At 38.9% G+C, this 20,852-nt stretch overlaps 1 protein-coding gene across 1 annotated transcript in view; it reads right to left on the bottom strand.

Annotated features, from left to right (window-relative positions):
- Positions 1–16,224, bottom strand: part of CR1L (complement C3b/C4b receptor 1 like) — a 64,203-nt gene extending 47,979 nt beyond the window's left edge. The window contains 4 exon segments of the mRNA XM_061383789.1: positions 4,121–4,152; positions 4,586–4,644; positions 4,646–4,755; positions 15,925–16,224. Coding sequence (XP_061239773.1) covers positions 4,121–4,152; positions 4,586–4,644; positions 4,646–4,755; positions 15,925–16,224 — 501 coding nt within the window.
- Between the last annotated feature and the right edge of the window lie 4,628 nt (positions 16,225–20,852).

Genomic DNA, 20,852 nt, shown 5'->3' with positions numbered 1-20,852 from the left:
GTTGGAAAAGTAATGTCTCTGATTTTTAATATGCTGCCTAGGTTGCTCATAGCTTTTCTTCCAAGTAGCAACCATCTTTTAATTTCATGGCTGCAGTCACCATCTGCAATGATTTTGGAGCCCAAGAAAATAAAATATCTGTCACTGTTTCCATTGCTTTCCCATCTATTTGCCATGAAGTGATGGGACCAGATGCCAACATTTTACTTTTTGGAATGCTGAGTTTTAAGCCAACTTTGATCTTCACAACCCAGATGATCATGATGGTGTGATCACTTACCTAGAGCCAGACATCCTGGATGGGAAGTCAAGTGGGCCTTAGGAAGCATCCCTATGAACAAAGCTAGTGGAGGTGATGGAATTCCAGTTGAGCTATTTCAAATGATGCTGTGAAAGTGCTGCACACAATACAGCAAATTTGGAAAACTCAACAGTGGGCTCAGGACTGGAAAAGGTAAGTTTTCATTCCAACCCCAAAGAAAAGCAATGCCAAAGAATGCTCGGACTATCACACAATTGCACTCATCTCACACGATAGTAAAGTAATGCTCAAAATTCTCCAAGCCAGGCTTCAACATTACATGAACTGTTAAATTTCAGATGTTTAAGCTAGATTTTAAAAAGGCAGTGAAACCAGAGATCAAATTGCCAACATCCGGTGGATCATTAAAAAACCAAGTGAGTTCCAGAAAAACTCCTACTCTGGCTTTATTGACTATACCAAAGCCTTTTACTGTATGGATCACAACAAATTGTGGAAAATTCTTAAAGAGATGGGAATATCAGAGTAACTGACCTGCCTCTTGAGGAATCTGTATACAGGTCAGGAGGCAAAAGTCAGAACTGAATATGTAACTATAGACTGGTTCCAGTTGCGAAAGGAGTACATCAAGGCTGTATATTGTCAAAATGCTTATTTAACTTATATGGAGAGTACATCATGAGAAACACTGGGCTGCAGGAAGCACAAGCTGGAACCAAGACTGCTGGAAGAAATATCAATAACCTTAGCTACGCAGATGACAACACCCTTATGGCAGAAAGCGAATAAGAACTAAAGTGCCTCCTGATGAAAGTGAAAGAGGAGAGTGAAAATTTGGCTTAAAACTCAATATTCAGAGAAGTAAGATCGTGGCATCTGGTCCCATCACATTGTGGCAGATAGATGGGAAAACAATGGAAACAGTGAAAGACTTTATTTTGGGGGGTTCCAAAACCACTGCAGATGGTGACTGCAGCCATGAAATTAAGACACTTGCCCCTTGGAAGAAAAGCTATGATCAACCTAGACAGCTTACTAAAAAGCAGAGACATTACTTTGCCAACAAAAGTCTGTCTAGTCAACGCTTTGGTTTTTCCAGTGGTCACATATGGATGTGAGAGTTGGACTATAAAGAAAGCTGAGCGCTGAAGAAATTGATACTTTTGAACTGTGTGTTGGAGAAGACTCTTGAGAGTCCCTTGGACTGCAAGGAGATCCAGTCAGTCCATCCTAAAGGAAATTAGTCCTGAATATTCATTGGAAGGACTGATGCTGAAACTGAAATTCCAATACTTTGGCCACCTGATGAGAAGAACTGACTCATCTGAAAAGACCCTGATTCTGGGAAAGATTGAGGGCGGGAGGAGAAGAAGACAACAGAGGATGAGATGATTGGATGGCATCACCAACTCAATAGCCATGAGTTTAAGTAAACTACAGGAGTTGATGACAGACAGGGAAGCCTAGTGTGCTTCAGTCCATGGGGTTGCAGAGTCAGACACAACTGAAACAATGAACTGAACTGTACTGGATGCTTGGGGCTGGTGCACTGGGAAGACCCAGAGGGATGGTATGGGGAGGGAGGAGGGAGGAGGGTTCAGGATGGGGAATACGTATATACCTGTGGCGGATTCATGTTGATATATGGCAAAACCAATACAATATTGTAAAGTTAAAAAATAAAATAAAATAAATTTTAAAAAAAGATCTTTTCTTTCACTTTCATCAAGAGGTTCTTTAGTTGTCTTCATTTTCTGCCATAAAGGTGGTGTCATCTGCATATCTTAGGTGATTGATATTTCTCCCAGCAATCTTGTGGGATTGTGCTTCAATCTTGTGTTTCATCCAATGCAGGATTCCGCATAATGTACTCTGCATAGAAGTTAAAGAAGCAGGGTGACAGTATACAGCCTTGATGTACTTCTTTCCTGATTTGGAAGCAGTCCATTGTTCCATGTCCGGTTCTAAATGTTGCTTCTTGACCTGCATACAGACTTCTCAGAAGGCAGGTAAGGTGTTCTGGTATTCCCATCTCTTTCAGAATTTTCCACAGTTTGTTGTGATCCACACAGTCAAAGGTTTTGATGTAGTCAATAAAGCCAAAGTAGATGTTTTTCTGGAACTCTCTTCCTTTTTCCATGATCAAATGGATGTTGGCAATTTGATCTCTGGTTCTTCTGTCTTTTCTAAATCAAGCTTGAGCATCTGGAAGTTCATGGTTCACGTATTGTTGAAGCCTGGCTTGGAGAATTTTGAGCATTACTTTACTAGCATGTGAGATGAGTGCAACTGTGTGGTAGTTTGAGCATTCTTTGGCATTGCCTTTATTTGGGATTGGAATGAAAACGGACCTTTTCTAGTCCTGTGGCCTCTGTTGAGTTTTCCAAATTTGCTGGTGTATTTCATGCAGCACTTTCACAGCATCATCTTTTAGGATTTGGAATAGCTCAACTGGAATTCCATCACCTCCACTTGTTTTGTTCATAGTGATGCTTCATAAGGTCCACTTGACTTTGCATTCCAGAATGTCTGGGTGTAGGTGAGTGATCACATCATCATGCTTATCTGGGTCATTCAGATCTTTTTTGTATAGTTCTGTGTATTCTTGCCACCTCTTCTTAATATCTTTTGCTTCTGTTAGGTCCATACCATTTCTGTCCTTTATTGAGCCCATTTTTGTGTGAAATGTTCCCTTTGTATCTCTAATTTTCTTGAAGAGATCTCTAGTCTTTCCCATTTTATTATTTTCCTCCATCTGTTTGCATTGATCACTGAGGCCGACTTTCTTATCTCTTCCTGCTATTCTTTGGAACTCTGCATTCAATCGGGTATATCTTTCCTTTTCTCCATAGTACTCAAGTACTTAGTAATCAAAGGGACTAGTGATGTTTTTAAGGCTGGTGGCATATGCACTGAAATTCATTTCATTTTATTACTATTTTTATGTTTCAGTTATATTATTTTGTATGTATTGTAAGTAAGCAATAAGTAATAAAAGCAGATCAGAACTTAAGATATAAGGTCCTCCTTCTTTTTCCTTAATTGGTTGTCTCCTGCAGCAATAAGCCAAGAGTATGTCCGCTGCATGATACCTGCATAGTGTACACTTCTGTAGGGGTGCTAGAACAATTAAGATTAGCCCATCCATCACATCTGCTCCATCATCCCAAATAAAGAGGTCTTTCCTACTTTTTCCTGATTCCAACATTTCTAAGCCTTATTGTTTTAAGAATGTAGGTATGTTTGTTTCATTTATATTTTTAGAATGCTGGTCAATCTCATCTAGTGAATGTTTCACTTTGCTTTAGGTACCTTAATTCAGTATGAAAAGACTATCCTCACCCCTCTAATTTCTATCTTGGATACAGGTTTTTCCTATTTTTTTCAAATATTTGTTTAGTCATTGCCAAGGGTAGTTAAATGCCTGGGTTCAAGTCACCACCTCTACTTAGAAACCTTAAAGTTATATTTTGAGTGAATAAGTAGTTTGACTCTGAGACTATTATTTAGAGGCTACTGTTACAATTCTAGAACTGTTATCCAAAACAATGCTACTGCCAACTCACCCTTTATTACAAAAATAATTAAAAGTTGATCCAAACCAAGTGACTTTGTTGATCTTCATTTTGCCCTTTATGGGCTCTAGAAAAGATCCACATGATTTACCTATGGGAAAGAAGCAGAACATGGGAACTTGGGTGTAAAATACTCTGAACTTCTAATAATACATAAGATCTCAACCTGGCCATAGATTACTGAAGGGCATTTGTAGTTCCACAGATTTGCTACCTTGAGGAAACTCACAAGACTGCCTCAGAATCAGGTACCTTCCACCCATCGTTTTCAAAAAGATCTCACCTCCAGATCTGTCTCATCCTCATATTGTTTGCCTGTCAAAAAAAAAAAAATGTAAACTTTATTACTAAAATGCTGACTCTGTAATTCAACCAATATAAATCGAAAGACTTGAAGTTTGGGATTCTCTCCCCACCTACACTTTTTCTTCCTTTCCTGAGTCATTCATTAGTTAGTTTCAGTTGTATAAATGGGACATCCCCTAGCAAATTTTCCCTCAGTCATGCCTTCTGATGGTCATTTCCTGTGAAATGAATTTGTAATGAGCATGATAGGGACTCAAAGCAGTAGGAAGATACAATCTACAAAAATAAATCTCACATCTATTATACTTTAGGCAAAGTTACCAAGACTTGTGTCTTCGTTTCAAAATTTGAACAATTGATCAGATCTTAAGGATTACTGACTGATACAGAGGAGTTCTCAATCCAGATAGAGATAAAGGAAATCCCTGTATTCAGTTGTTACATGTACAGTTGTTTTCAGGGCTTGGCCAGATAGAGTTTTGTAGGCAGGTGATAGAGAACACTTCCATAATCACCAAGGCTGCATTTATACTTCAAAGTTGTTCCAACAGGAAACTCATCTTTGTCCATCAGTTCTGTAAGCATGGGGCTCCACTGGGGCTTTGCATTGACCTGGAGAGAAAGACCACAGTGACATCAAAGTTAGTGGAGAAACTTCTAGTATACTTTATCTTTTTTTCTCTCCAGTGTGTTTCATAGGTATAGCAGTAACCACTGTTGAAAGTCTGTTGCCAAGTCAATGATTCGGCACAAAGAAATTTCAGCACTTAGTTTGTAGACAAAACTCAACAAATATGAAGCAATATTTTAATGCATATTTTAAATATTGGACTCAGTTACTATACCTTAAAACCTCAGGCATGTGTGCGTGTGTCTGTGTGCATGCGCTCTGTCACTCAGTAACATCCAACTCTTGCGACACCACGCAATGTAGTCCCTCAGGCTCCTTTGTCCATGGAATCTTCCACAAAGAATACTAGAATAGGTTGCCATTTCCTATGCCAGGGGATCTTCCCAACCCAAGGACTCAGCATCTCCTGCATTGGCAGGAAGATTCTTTAACACTGAGCCAGAGTGTTAGAGATACTAACACTCTGAGACAATTACTCAGACTTTTTAAAATTTTCAGCTGTTCATAGTTTCTAAACAAAGAAAGCAGTGTTTTTAACAGTTTGACAGTATTCCATGAGTTATAATGTGTTTTTTTTCAATTTAAACATTTGATAATGACCATTGTTTCTTCATTGACCCACGGTTTACTTAGAATAGTTTTGCAGAATTTACACACATTTGAGGAAATGTCTTTAGATATATATTTATTACCAAACTTTGAGGTTAATTGAGTTTGTTTTATGGTTTAGTATATGATCAAATGAGACAATTGTATGTGTATATATTTGTAAAAACTGTGTATCTGCGATAATGGGTGCAGTGCTGTAGGTGTATCAGTGAGGCAAAATCATATTTGTTTAAATCATCTGGATACTTACTGATTTGTGGGTGTCTGCTTATTGTACCAGATAATGTTCCATCTATTGTACATTTTTCTTATTTTTCTAACTCTGCTCTTTTTTTTTACTATACATATTTTAATGTTTTTATATATGTATAGTGATGTACCTTTATATATTTTAAAATTATATTTCCTAGTAAATAGACTCTTTTATTATTACAATATATATCTCCTTATCTCTAGTAATGAATCTTGCCTCAAATTATATTTTCTATACTTTACTTGTAAGGCAAATAACAAACAAAAAACAAGTTTACAGATTTAACCCTCAGTAAACTGAGGGAGATGGTGAGGGACAGGGAGGTCTGGCATGCTGCAGTCTATGGGGTTGCAAAGAGTAAGATACAACTTGGTGACCGAACAACAACATATCTATATTTTTTTTTGTTTTGTTTTTCTAATGTGGACCATTATTAAAATCTTTATGGAATTTTTTACAACATCACTTCTGTTTTCAATGGATCCATTGAATCATCAAAAAAAAAACCACATAAGAATACCAGAAAAAAACATCTACTTCTGCTTTATTGATTATGCCAAAGCCTTTGACTGCGTAGATCACAAAAAAAAAGAAAAAAAGCTGTGGAAAATTCTTCAAGAGATGGGAATCCCAGACCATCTTACCTGCCTCTTGAGAAACCTGTATGCAGGTCAAGAAGCAACAGTTAGAACTGGACGTGGAACAACAGATTTGTTCCAAATTGGGAAAGGAGTACATTAAGGCTGTATATTGGTAACCCTGCTTATATAACTTCCATGTAGAGTACATAATCCGAAATGCTGGGCTGGATGAAGCATACGCTGGAATCAAGATTCCAGGAGAAATATCAATAACCTAAGATACACAGATGACACCACCCTTATGGCAGAAAGTGAAGAAAACCTGAAGAGCCTCTTGATGAAATTGAAAAAGGAGAGTAAAAAAGTTGGCTTAAAACTCAACATTCAGAATAAAGATCATGGCATCTGGTCCCATCACTTAATGGGTAATAGATGGGGAAACAGTGGAAGCAGTGACAGACTTTATTTTGGGGGGCTCCAAAATCACTGCAGATGGTGAGTGCAGCCATGAAATTAAAAGATGCTTGCTCCTTGGAAGGAAAGCTATGATCAACCTAGACAGCATATTAAAAAGCCGAAACATCACTTTGCCAACAAAGGTCTGTCTACTCAAAGCTACGGTTTTCCCAGTAGTCATATGTGGATGTGAGAGTTGAATTATAAAGGAAGCTGGGCACCAGAGAATTGATGCTTTTGAACTCTGGTGTTGGAGAAGAGTCTTGAGAGTCCCTTGGACTGCAAGGAGATTAAACCAGTCCATCCTAAAGGAAATCAGTCCTGAATATTCACTGGAAGGACTGATGCTGAAGCTGAAGCTCTAATACTTTGGCCATCTGATGTGAAGAACTGACTCCTTGGAAAAGACCCTGATGCTGGGAAAGATTGAAGGCAGGAGGAGAAGGGTACGACAGAGGATGAGATGGTTGGATGGTATTACCAACTCTATGGACATGAGTTTAAGCAACCTCCAGGAGTTGTTGATAGACAGGGAAGCCTGGAATGCTACAGTCCATTGGGTCACAAAGAGTTGGACACGACTGAGCAATTGAATTGAACTGAACTGCTTCTGTTTTATGTTTCGGTTTTTTGGCCATGTGGCTTGTGGAATATTAGCTTGCCAACCAAGAATCAAACTCACACCTATGCATTGGAAGGTCAGGTCTTAACCACTGGACCTCCAGGGAAGTTCCTATCACTGTTTTAAATATAAACACAGAATGATAATTCAAAGATGAAGATTGTCATAATGCCACATTTGTCAAATAAGCTTTCTTTTGGTTCATTTTTGCATAACATACTTTTCCATCTTTTTATATTCATTCATTCTGTCTCTGGGGCTTCTCTTGTGGCTCAGCTGGTAAAGAATTCTCTTGCAATGTGGAAGACCTGGGTTAGATTCCAGGATTGGGAAGATCCTCTGGAGAAGGGAAAAGCTACCCATTCTACTATTCTGACCTGAAGAATTCCATGCACTGTATAGTCCATAGGGTTGCAAAGAGTAGGACACGAATGAGCAACTTTCTCTTTCATTCTGTCTCTGAACATGTGTATTATTTTTGTTTTATATGGAACAAATAGTTTTCATTTTTACTTTTATTCATTTTTTATTTATTTAGGCAGGCTGGTTGGCATGCCTTGTGGGATCTTAGTTCCTCGACCAGGAGTTGAACATGGGCCCAGGCAGCGAAAGCACATAGTCCTAACCATTGGACTACCAGGGAATTCCCTATAGTTTTTTTTTGTTTTTTAATTAACTTACTTATTTTAATTGGAGGATAATTTATTTACAATATTGTGCTGGTTTTTGCCATATATTGATATGAGTCACCCACGGGTGCACATGAATCCCCCTAACATGAACCCCCTCCTACCTCCCTCCCTACCCTCTCCTCTGGGTTGTCCCAGAGCACCATACATCGAACTTTGTGTGCCCTGCTTCATACATCAAACTTGCACTAGTCATCTATTTTACATATGGTAATATACATGTGTCAGTGCTATTCTATAGTTTTTATTTTTAATTATGATAGACTCCCCAAACTTAATAAGTTCACAGCACTCTTAGAGTCTTAGTAATTTTTTCATGTCATTTCTAGCCAAAGGAAAAATACCTAACAGTTTATTTACTAAATAACTAGGCCCAAACAGCTCAGTAAGTCTTGTGCCCCCCATAATTCTTAATAACAGAATGTCAAATGCTGCTCAGCTTTGCAAACCTTGAAATCAGATTGCAAACCATCATTTAATTTCTGATTCCAGATTAACTTTCACTTGGTACTTTTTCTTTATCACAGTCATTGCTGAAAACCCAGCTTTGCAAAGATTTGACATCATCCAATAGAACTTCCTGCAATCTAACATAACTGGGAGTTACTCTGAGCTAGCAGTTTGCAAAATACGTGAGAGATATCAAATATTGCTGTGTTTCCACTGAACATTTAAAATATTCCATAGGCCCCTTGTGAATTTATAAAAGCCCCCATGGCACCTCAGTCCACAGTTTTGGAAATGCAGTACTATGACAATCTTCATCTTTAAAATAGAATTGTCTGTTCATATTTAATATAATTATTGATATATTTGAGATTCTAGCAATCATTTTACTATGTGTTTTTAATTTGTCCTATGTTTTCTATGTTCTTTATTTTCTTCTATGGTGCCTTCTTGTTATTAATTATATTTATTATTTTACTCATTTCTCTTTATTATTAAATTGTTAGTATACTAATAATTTTATTTTATTGTTATTTAAAGGTAATGTGCATCCTTAACATAGGAAAGGTAATTAACAGTTATAATTTCCCCAACAATGCAAGAATCACAGAAAATGTTAACTTCATTTACTCCCCGCCTGTCTTTTGTTCTATCATTATCATGTATTTAAATTCTACATACATTTTAAACTAAGGATTGGGGGCAGGAGGAGAAGGGGACGACAGAGGATAAGATGGCTGGATGGCATCACTGACTCTACGGACGTGAGTCTGAGTGAACTCCGGGAGTTGGTGATGGACAGGGAGGCCTGGTGTGCTGCGATTCATGGGGTCGCAAAGAGTCGGACATGGCTGAGCAACTGACCTGAACTGAAATGAGGTTGGTCATAACTTTCCTTCCAAGGAGCAAGTATCTTTTAATTCCATGGTTGCAATTACTGTCCACAGTGATTTTGGAGACAAGAAAAATAAAATCAGTCACTGTTTCCACTGTTTCCCCATCTATTTGCCATAAAGTGATGTCATGATCTTACTTTTCTGAATGTTGAGTTTAAGCCAATTTTTCACTCTCCTCTTTAACTTTCATCAAGAGGCTCTTTAGTTCTTATCCACTTTCTGCCATAAGGGTGGTGTCAGTTGCATATCTGAGGTTATTTATATTTCTCCTGGCAATCTTGATTCCAGCTTGTGCTTCTTCCAGCCCAGCATTTCTCATGATGTACTCTGCATAGAAGTTAAATAAGCAGGGTGACAATATACAGCCTTGACGTACTCCTTTTCCTATTGGGAACCAGTCTCTTGTTCCATGTCCAGTTCTAACTTTTGCTTTTGACGTGCATACAGGTTTCTCAAGAGGCAGGTCAGGTGGTCTGGTATTCCCGTCTCTTTCAGAATTTTCCACCGTTTATTGTGGTCCACACAGTCAAAGGCTTTGGCATAGTCAATAAAACAGAAAGAAATGTTTTTCTGGAACTCTCATGCTTTTTCCATGATCCAGAGGATGTTGGCAATTTGATCTCTGGTTCCCCTGAATTTTCTAAAACCAGCTTGAACATCTGGAAGTTCACAGTTCACGTATTGCTGAAGCCTGGCTTGGAGAATTTTGAGCATTACTTTACTAGTGTGTGAGATGAGTGCAATTGTGTGGTAGTTTGACCATTCTTTGGCATTTCCTTTTTTGGGGATTGGAATGAAAACTGCCCTTTTCCAGTCCTGTGGCCACTGCTGAGTTTTCCAAATTTGCTGGTGTATTGTGTGCAGCACTTTCACAGCATCATCTTGTAGGATTTGAAATAGCTCAATTGGAATTCCATCACCTCCACTCGCTTTGTTCATAGTGATGCTTCCTAAGGCCCACCTGACTTCACATTCCAGGATGTCTGGCTCTAGGTAAGTGTGAGTGATCACACCTTCATGATTATCTGGGTCGTGAATATCTTTTTTGTACAGTTCTATGTATTCTTGCCACCTCTTCTTAATATCTTCTGCTTCTGTTAGGTCCAAACCATTTCTGTCCTTTATTGAGCCCATCTTTGCATGAAATGTTCCCTTGGTATCTGTAATTTTCTTCAAGAGATCTCTAGTCTTTCCCATTCTGTTGTTTTCCACTATTTCTTTGCATTGATTACTGAGGAAGGCTTTCTTATCTCTCCCTGCTATTCTTTGGCACTCTGCATTCAAATGAGTATATCTTTCCTTTTCTCCTTTGCCTTTCACCTCTCTTCTTTTCACAGCTATTTGTAAGGCCTCCTCAGACAGCCATTTTGCTGTTTTGCATATCTTTTTCTTGGGGATGGTCTTGCTCCCTGTCTCCTGTACAACATCATGAGCCTCCATCTATAGTTCATCAGGCACTCTTTCTATAAGATCTAGTCCCTTAAATCCATTTCTCAATTCTACTGTATAGTCATAAGGGACTTGATTTAGGTCATATCTTAATGGTCTAGTGGTTTTCCCCATGTTCTTCAATTTAAGTCTGAATTTGGCAATAAGGAGTTCATGATCTGAGCCAAAGTCAGCTCCTGGTCGTTTTTTTTTTTTTTTTTTTTTTTTGCTGACTGTATAGAGCTTCTCCCTCTTAGGCTGCAAAGGATATAATCACTCTGATTTTGTTGTTGACCATCTTGCGATGTCCATGTGTAGAGTCTTTTCTTGTGTTGTTGGAAGAGGGTGTTTGCTATGACCCTTCCTTTAATTACCTAAAATTCACCTGTGTTCTGGCACAGTATATATAATAACTAAAAATGAAAATTTGGATGAAGTGAAAGTGAAAGTCACTCAGTCATGTCCAACTCTCTGCAACTCCATGGTCCATGGAGTTCTCCAGGCCAGAATATTGGAGTGAATAGCCTTTTCCTTCTCCAGGGGATCTTCCCAACCCAGGGATCAAACCCAGGTCTCCCACACTGTAGGCAGATTCTTTATCAGCTGAGACACCAGGGAAGCCCAAGAACACTGGAGTGGGTAGCCTATCCCTTCATTGGATCTTCATGACCCAAGAATCTAACTGGAGTCTCCTGCATTTCAGGCGGATTCTTTACCAACTGAGCTATCACGGAAGCCTGAAAACTTGGATAATATCCCAAATAAAAAGGAATATATGAATCTGAGAAAGGTTGATTTAGTTTCTTTTCCCTTCTTCATTGTCAATCCCTCAAATTAGGGCTTGTTCCTACAACAAACATATTTATATAAACTCTATAAGCTCAAGATCTACCATAGTTTTAAAAAAAAAATTTATAGCTTTATTAGTATATATTGGGCTTCCCAGGTGGCGCTAGTGGTAAAGAACCTGTCTGCCGATACAGGAGACAAAAGAGATGCCGGTTCAATCAACTCACTTCAGTATTCTAGCCTGGAGAATCCCATGGATAGAGAAGCCTGGTGGGCTACAGCCCATGGGGTCAAAAAGAGTCAGACATGACTGATGCAGCTTAGCATGCATGCAAACATGCATTAAGCTATATTACATACAGTAACTATACAATTTGTTGACTCGACATATGTATACACTATGAAATGGTCACCACAGTCAAGACAACAAACTTTTCCATCACAGTATCTATCTACAGTTTCCAATGTTTATTTGTAATCCGTTCATCTCTTTATCTCCTTCTCTAGACAAATTCCAACTTGCTTCCTGTTACACAAGTTGATCTGACTCCTAGAATTTTGGATAAACTGAATTACTCAGTTTGTACTTTTTATTTTTATCTAGCTTTCACAAAGCATAAATGTCTTGCAAATCATCTGGATTGTTACACATAAAAATTTAAGTGGTTTTGTTTGTTTACTGAGTAACATTCAGTTGTAAAAATACACCTTAATTTAGTTTACCCTTTTAGCTGTTGAAGGACATTTGTATTGTTTCTAGTTATTGGCTATTACAGATAAAGCCACTATAAAAATTCTTGAACAAGTCTTTATGTGAACATATGCTTTCATTTCTCTTGAGTAGATACCTAGGTGTAAAATACTTAGATATATGTGTATTTAACGTTTTAAGAAACTGTCAAAATTTTGTTTCCAAAGTGGTTGTATCCTTTTAACAACGAAGAATGCTTGATAACTACAGTTTACCTTATAGCTAATACTTGGTATAGTCAGTTTTTGAAATTTAAGTCATTCTAGTGGGTGTATGGAGGAAGCAATGGCAACCCACTCCAGTACTCTTGCCTGGAAGATCCCATGGACGGAGGAGCCTGGTAGGCTGCAGTCCCTGGGGTCGCTAAGAGTCGGCCTCGACTGAGTGACTTCACTTTCACTTTCATGCATTGGAGAGGGAAATGGCAACCCACTCCAGTGTTCTTGCCTGGAGAATCCCAGGGACGGGGGAGCCTGGTGGGCTGCCGTCTATGGGGTCACACAGAGTCGGACATGACTGAAGTGAGTTAGCAGCAGTAGCAGAAGTGGGTGTATAGTGTCATTTCATTGTTATTTTTGTCTTGGGTGTCACTGTCCACTTTGAAATACACCTGATTCAAACTTACTTAAGCCAGGTTGATTTATTCTGTACTATAAGCACAAACTACCCATTATTTCTTTCATGTCTGTTCAAACATGAGCTGTCAACCTAGAGTATACTCTCTTCCTCATTCCTCATATTCTGCTCTTTATAAAGGGACCTGAAAATGTTTTACTTAAGTAATTCTATTATTTAAAAAAAAAAGAGCATGCACTTAAACATTTTTATTTATTTTATATTTAAATATATTCATATATTTTATGATGTATATTATATGCTATGCATTTGGTGTACTATATAACATTTAATATTATGCAGCACATACTTTGGTATAATGCATAATATATATTGTATTTTCTAGATGGTATAATATAATATCTACTTTGGTATAGTTTGGTATTAAATAATATATAATATTTAGTATGCATAATATACATTATATAGATTAACATGTTATATATAAACTATGTATACAAACTATAAGAAGTCAATAGTAGATGTTAAATTATAATATATTATATGACATAATAAAGCTATTACATCTATGTTTAATTATACTAATATAACTTAATTATATTAATATCAATAATTATATACAATTATTATGCAAGTTATTTACAATTATTATATAAGCTATATATAATAATTATATATGCTATATAATATATATTGAATGTAAAGCTATATTTCAACTTGTCTCCTTAATTCTTTCTAGATTTTTTTCATTTTTGTCAACTTTTGGTCAATCGTGATTAAACCAACAGGATTTCTTCCTCTTAATGTCTGTGTGGAGAGGACAGTCAGCCATGTCATTCAATTGCTTGTTTGAGTTGGCCCTATTAGAATTATTTTATTCATTATCTCTATATAGGAAAATTTTGAAGTTACTTGTCCAATTGTGAAAGTTATATTAGATAAAACCAGGTAACACAAGCATAAATCTTCTCATCTGAGCATATATAAACTGAAACAAGTCAGGAATTATAGAAAGCCAACTCCTTTCTACCCCACATCTTTACACAACACGGTAACAGTGAGATCTGACCTGAGGGCCAAGTGAGGGCACTAGAGTCGGCTCTATCTTCAACACAGTCCTAGCAAGGTTTGTGTTATGCTAATTTTTACCTAAAATAAATATATTCATGAAACATCCTTTACATTTTTTTTTTTTATTCACTCTTCAATTGCTGTTAAAGCCATGCTTCTTCCACTAAGCCTAAGATCACTGAAGCTGAGATCTCTCCCTTTTCAATCACTCCGAGGCCCTCAGACTCTTGTATGACTTTTTAGTCATGGTTTTGTAGATCCCCGTGGGGATTTTCAGGTTACAAAACACTGTCACATACAGTAAGTCATCTGACTTTCACACTAACCCTCTCAGATAGCAGAATATTAATTATGTTTATTGTATATATGTGGACTCTGGAGATCAGGGATGTTACTGACTTGCTTGTCCAAGGCTTCCAGCTAGTAGATAGCGGAGGCTGGACAAACCAGAACCCTGGCCTTTTAGTTCAGATGTCCTAAAATCCCACCACCCTACTTTATGCACACATCTTGAAGGCACAGCTCTCTCTTCCATTTCTTACAAACTCCAAAGTGCTGTGTACACTGTCAGCATTCCATCAGCATTTTCTAAATTACTTTTAGCAAGTAAATTGCTAGATAGTTTAGGCTGTTTCACACTTTGAAGTTATTATAATAATCCTAGTAAAAATTTTTTTGCAATTAATAGTATCTGGGAGTGTACTACGATGCTAAACTTAATAAACACAGACAAGCTATAACAACATTTCAATAAGATGGGAACCGGGTACCCACAAAGTCCACAAAAATTCTAAATACAGATTGCTTAAATTTCTTGGCATGCTACTCTTCTGAAAATAAAGCTTTAGGTTTTACCCCATTTCTTCACTTGACAGTTTCTTTATGACATCTAAGTAAGTAAGCGTTAGTTGCTCAGTCGAGTCTGACTCTTAGAACCCCATGGACTGTAGCCCACCAGGCTCCTCTATCCATGGAATTTTCCAGGCAAGAATACTGGAGTGGGTTGCCATTCCCTTCTCTAGGGGGTCTTCCCCGCCCAGGGATTGAACTGGGGTATCCCACATTGCAAGCAGATTCTTTACTGAGTCACCAGGGAAGCCTATGGCATCTAAAGAGATAAAATATTAATAACAATTTCTGTGGAAACTTAGTTTACTCTCTTAGAAGGGAAGGCATGATCAAATACTGAATGCAAAATGCCTAGCGATGACAAAGAGCAAACTGAGTTGTCAAGAAGAGGCTCGACAAAAAAGAAAAAGACTGTCACTTCAACCAAGATGTCCACTTGAATGAGTTGACCCAACTAAGAAGACTTCTAGGGAAGCCAAAAATAAGAAGGGTTCTAATCTCTGTTTGCCTATTTGAAGTGAAAGGAAAGAAGAGAGGACACCACCTCAAAATTTTCATAACACTTATAATAGGCTTTGTTTTGTTGTAAATGACTTGACTAAACTGGGACAATATGTAAATATTACTCTCCACTCCTACCTGCAGTCATTACACTGAGTGAGGGTTCTGCAGTTCAGCTAGGTCTTCTAACCCCAAGCACCTGGCATTTGTCTTAGCACAGGTGCTCAGTAAATGCATGTTAATGATGACAGTGGTTGTTTAGGGTGCTGAATGGGGAGTGAATAGAACCAGATGCGAGCACTTTGCAGGTGATAATTGGCACCCCGGGTCTGCTTGTTCAAACACCCTCGTGTAGGAAGGGCTGAAGTAATGAGGATAGATATTAAGTGGCAGGCACCGTGTTAAAACTTTGACAGGCTCTCTGCCAGTCAGGTAGCAATTCCATGAGGTGCAGAGATGGGTGACGAAGAAACACAAGGAGTAATTTTCCTCACAGTTAACATGTTTCAAGGGTTAGAACTCACCTCAGTTGAATCCCCCAACACCCTTTTCTTTCCCTATGACCTTCGCCACATTCTGCTATAGACAGTCTCTGTACAAATAAGGTAAACGCAAGGAATTCCGTGCGGCACCCAGTCATCATCTGCACTGAGCACAGCATAAGCCCCACGAAGAGAGGTGGAGCAGTGCCACCAGGAGGCCGGAACACAGCGGGGAGTCCCAGAGCCGACCTGCCTTCTCGCGCGCTTAGCCCTTGGAAAGATACACTCTCGACGCGGGTGCCAGCGAGGACAACGCGCCCGCGCGCACCTCACCCCCGGCAGCCCGGCGCGCGAGTAGCGCCAGAACCGCCCGCAGGGCTCCTCCCGAGCCGGAGAGCGGGGCTTCGGCAGCCGGAGAGGGTCCCGTTTCCACGGAACAGAGGTTCCCATCCGTCCCAAGCGCCTCTAGTAACCAGAGACGGTCTCGGAGAAAATCGAAGTCGGGGAAAGGGCCGCGGAGAAAAGGACCACACACCGGATGTAACTCCCAAGGTTTGGGAAGTGCAGCGAAGGTTCCTCCCAGAAAACTGTTGACCACAACTTCCCTTTGGTGAGCGAGGTCTTGTTTACTCCGGGTTTCCCTTGTTTCTAACAAGTCTCGCTCCCAAGGAACACCTTAGAGATCTTGGTACAGAAAGAAAATTAGGCAGAGCTTTCAGCTCCTTGACGTGTTCTATGTATGAGGATGGGCAGCTAGGGACAAAAGCGGTGGATTCTCACAGCTTCGCTTTCATACACCCCTGCACGATTTTTCCCTTCTCAAGAATCCACGTGGGTAGTAGGTCAGCTAAAGAAATGCCTGCACTCTGCCTAAGAGACTGTTGCAGGCAACGTGTACAGTGTACAGAAAATGAAAATCCAATGTCTTTATGTTGAATTGAGATACACCAAGCCATTGAAAGTTCTTTTGAAAGAGAGTGACTTAATCAAATTTGCATTTTTAAAAGTATGATTCTGATATGACACCCCTTATGTATGGTATCTAAAAAAATGATACAAATGAACTTAGAAAACAGAAAAAGACTCACAGACTTAGAGAAGAAACTTCTGGTTAGAGCAGGAGAAGGGATCCTTAGGACGTTTGGGATGGACATGTACACACTGTTATATTTAAAATGGATAATCAGCAAGAATCTACTGTATAGAACATGGAACTGCTGCTCAATGTTATGGGACAGCATGGATGGGAGAGGGCTTTAGGGGAGAATGGATACATGTGTATGTATCCAGTCCCTTTGCATGGCTCAGTCTCTTTGCTGTTCACCTGGAACTACCACAACTTTGCTAACTGGCTATGTCCCTGATAGCTCAGTTGGTAAAGAAGCTGCCTGCAATGCAGGAGACCCTGGTTTGATTCCTGGGTCGGGAAGATCCCCTGGATAAGAGTTAGGCTACCCACTCCAGTGTTCTTCTGCTTCTCTTGTGGCTCAGCTGGTAAAGAATCCGCCTGCAATGCGGGAGACCTGGGTTCGGGTTGGAAAGATACCCTGGAGAAGGGAAAGGCTATTCACCCCATATTCTGGCCAGGACGAGTCCATGGGGTCGCAAAAAATCAGACACGACTGAGTAACTATTACTTCACTTCACCTCAATACAAAATAAGAAGTTAAAAAAATAAATTTAAAAAAGTATGATTTTGCCTGTAGTTTAGAGACTAGATAGGAATAAAGGAATAGTGGATGGAGATACCAAGAAGGAGGCTTTTACCATCATCAGGATGATATTTGGTGGTAACCATGACTGGGATTCGCTAAGAGTTGGACACGACTGAGCGACTTCACTTTCACTTTTCACTTTCCTGCATTGGAGAAGGAAATGGCAACCCACTCCAGTGTTCTTGCCTGGAGGATCCCAGGGATGGGGGAGCCTGGTGGGCTGCCGTCTATGGGGCCCAGGGATGGAGGGGAGCCTGGTGGGCTGCCGTCTATGGGGTCGCACAGAGTCAGACACGACTGAAGTGACTTAGCAGTAGCAGCAGCTGCAACATGACTGGGATTAAAGTAGATAATTAAAAAAGATATTGGACTGTTCTATACATCAGTGTCTGAAATGAGTCGCCAGTCCAGGTTCGATGAACGATACTGGATGCTTGGGGCTGGTGCACTGGGACGACCCAGAGGGATGGTACGGGAGGGAGGAGGGAGGAGGATTCAGGATGGGGAACACGTGTATAGCTGTGGCGGATTCATGTTGATATATGGCAAAACCAATACAATATTGTAAAGTTAAAAAATAAAATAAAAAGAAAGATATTGGAGATAGAATGAGCAAAATTTGCTCAAGCATTGGATTTTGGCAAATTTCTTAAAGTTACTGGTAAGAAGAAGAGAATCAATAGTTAGCTTTAGGATTCAAAATGAATGATAAAGGTGTTTATTGAAATAAGAAGTACGGGGGAGGGACAAGTAAGAATTAAAAGATGAGAGAAGTGGGGACGTGTGGTAGGCAGAAGAATGTCCTAAGATGCCCCTGTCCTATTCCCCACAACCTGTGCTATGTAACCTTATGTGGCAAAAGGATTTTTCAGGTGTAATTAACTTAAGGAGTTGGAGGTGGGGAGGTTATCCTCTATTATCTTGGTGGGCAGTTTAATCAAAGGGATTCTTATAAGAGTAAGGCAGCAGAACAGAGAGGGAAAAGGCAATGTCTGAAGCAGAGTTAGAGTGATGCCACCACAAGCCAAGGAATCCCAGCTACCTCTAAAATCTGGAAGAGGCAAGGAACAGCTTTTTCCCTGGAGCTTTCAGAAGGAGTCAGTCCCATCAACACCTTGGTTTAGCACTGTAATACTCATTTTTAACATCTAACCTCCAGAACTGTTTTTAAAATCTACACCTTTTCAAAATTCAAGGTAATTTGTTATAGCAGTATCAGGAAACCCATATGGAGGGGATGGGGGTAGTCTGATCAGGGGAGAGTAATGAAGGTTTTTTGGATTTTTAACTGAGAAAGTTATGGAACTTTTAGCCATGGAACAAATGGAGTGTAGTGAGGGCCAGAAGGTGTGAGAATATTCTAGGAAAAGGTTGAGAGTATAGTTTGTTGATATGAAACTAGACTTCTAGAAAGGCCCATTGAGAGGACTTTTGTAAAGGAAATGGATGGAAGACAATCAAAAATCTCAGGAATTGTTGGATCTGTTAAGGAACAAAATGTACGATAAACAATAGATCAGGATAGAAACATATGAACCACATTGATCCAGAGGTCTTAAAAATTTTTTTGTTGAAGTATAGTTGATATACAATACTATTTTAGTTTCAGGTGTATAACATAGTAATTCAAATTTTTATAGATTATATTCCATTTAAAGTTATTATAAAATATTGTCTATACGGTAATTCCCCTACATATGAATCTTCAAGTTGTGAACTTTCAAAGATGCAAATGTGTATTTACATGTCCAATCATGTAAGTTAGTCCACCTGTCTGGTGTACTTGTCATGTTCACACCATCCTCTAGAAGTGGTTGCATTTTTTGCGTACTTTACTGTACAGTATGGTATAGAGTCCAATAGTGCAGTATCCTTATTTCAAGCCCAAAATGTCCAGAGGCAAGTGTAAAAGCAGCAGTGATGTAGTTGGTACTACTGTCCTTTTCAAGATACTATACTGTAAGATTTTAAATGTTTATTTTGTGTGTTTGTCTTTTTTTTTTTTTTTGTATTTGTGTGAAAAGTATTATAAACCTATTACGGTGCAATACTAGACAGAAGGTTGTTAGTTGGTTACCGAGGCTAACTTTATGAGACTTACGAACAAATTGGTCTTATGAAGGTACTCTCAAAACAGAACTTGTTCATATGTTGAAGAATTACTATACTCAATGTATTTCCTGTGCTGTATGATGTATCTTTATACCTTATGTATTAAAACATAGTGGTTTGTGCCTCCTAACCCCCTATCCCTGTCCTCTCCTCCCGCTCTCTCCCCACTGGTAACCACCAGTTTGTCCCTTATATCTGTGAGTCTATTTCTGTTTTGCTGTATTCATTCTTTTGCTTTATTTTCTAAATTCCACACACAAATGATCACATACAGTATTTGCCTTTTTTTGTCTGACTTATCAACTAGAGGTTTTTTAATATTTTTGTGTATTATGGACCCCTTTGCCTATTTGATCAAGCAGGACTCCTTCTCAGAATTGTTTTTATAAATGCATAAAATAAAGTACACAGAATTACAAATAAAACTGGTTATACGGAAATATAGTTCTAGTCATGAATTTTTGGAGGTCTGTGGTGACCAAGACAAAAACCCTAGATTTAAAAATTAGTAGAAGCAAAAGTCATTTGTTTCTAAAGCTAGAGTTAGAGCAAGTCATATGGAGAGTGGAGTAATTTCAAATATCAAATGCTGTAAAGGGGGAGGAGGGGTATGAGGATTGAAAAGGCTTCAAATATTTCAGTAAATATGTTAGCTCTTCTCTCCTCTGTGCATAGATATGGTTCATGGTGGAATAAAGACATTCAAGGTTGGAAATTAATCTTCACTCATTATCTCTTCACTGTTGGAGACCCACATACACACCGTCCAGCAAACCTGCACTCACTCAGCATGTACAGCCTTAGTTCACACAACAGTCCAAAATACTGTCTTACTTCATTAGTCCTTTTATTAAAGTCTCAGTTCCTACCCTCACTAGGTGAAGAAGGGCAGTGTCCCAAAGGCCAGATATGTTTTTTATCTTCCATCCTTGTCCATTAGACTCTCTCCTAAGGCTCTATTGCGATAAAATCAACTTTGATCACATCACATCACAACCCCCTTGTATTTTTTTAATCAATAAATTTATTTTAATTGGAGGATAATTGCAATGCTGTGATGGTTCCTCCTCCCCATCCCAACAGTTCAGGTCGTCACAGAGTGCTGGCTTTGGGTTTCCTTTGTCACACATCAAATTCCCATTGGCTATCTATTTTACACATGGTAATATATAAGATTCAATGCTACTCTCTCAAATCATCACACCCTCTCCTTCTCCCATTGTGTCCAAAAGTCTGTTCTTTACATTTGTG

This window comes from Bos javanicus, chromosome 16, assembly GCF_032452875.1.
Source record: "Bos javanicus breed banteng chromosome 16, ARS-OSU_banteng_1.0, whole genome shotgun sequence".
Lineage (NCBI taxonomy): Eukaryota > Metazoa > Chordata > Mammalia > Artiodactyla > Bovidae > Bos > Bos javanicus.
Note: the sequence above shows the minus strand (reverse complement) of the source record. Positions and strands in the feature narration are given on the sequence as shown.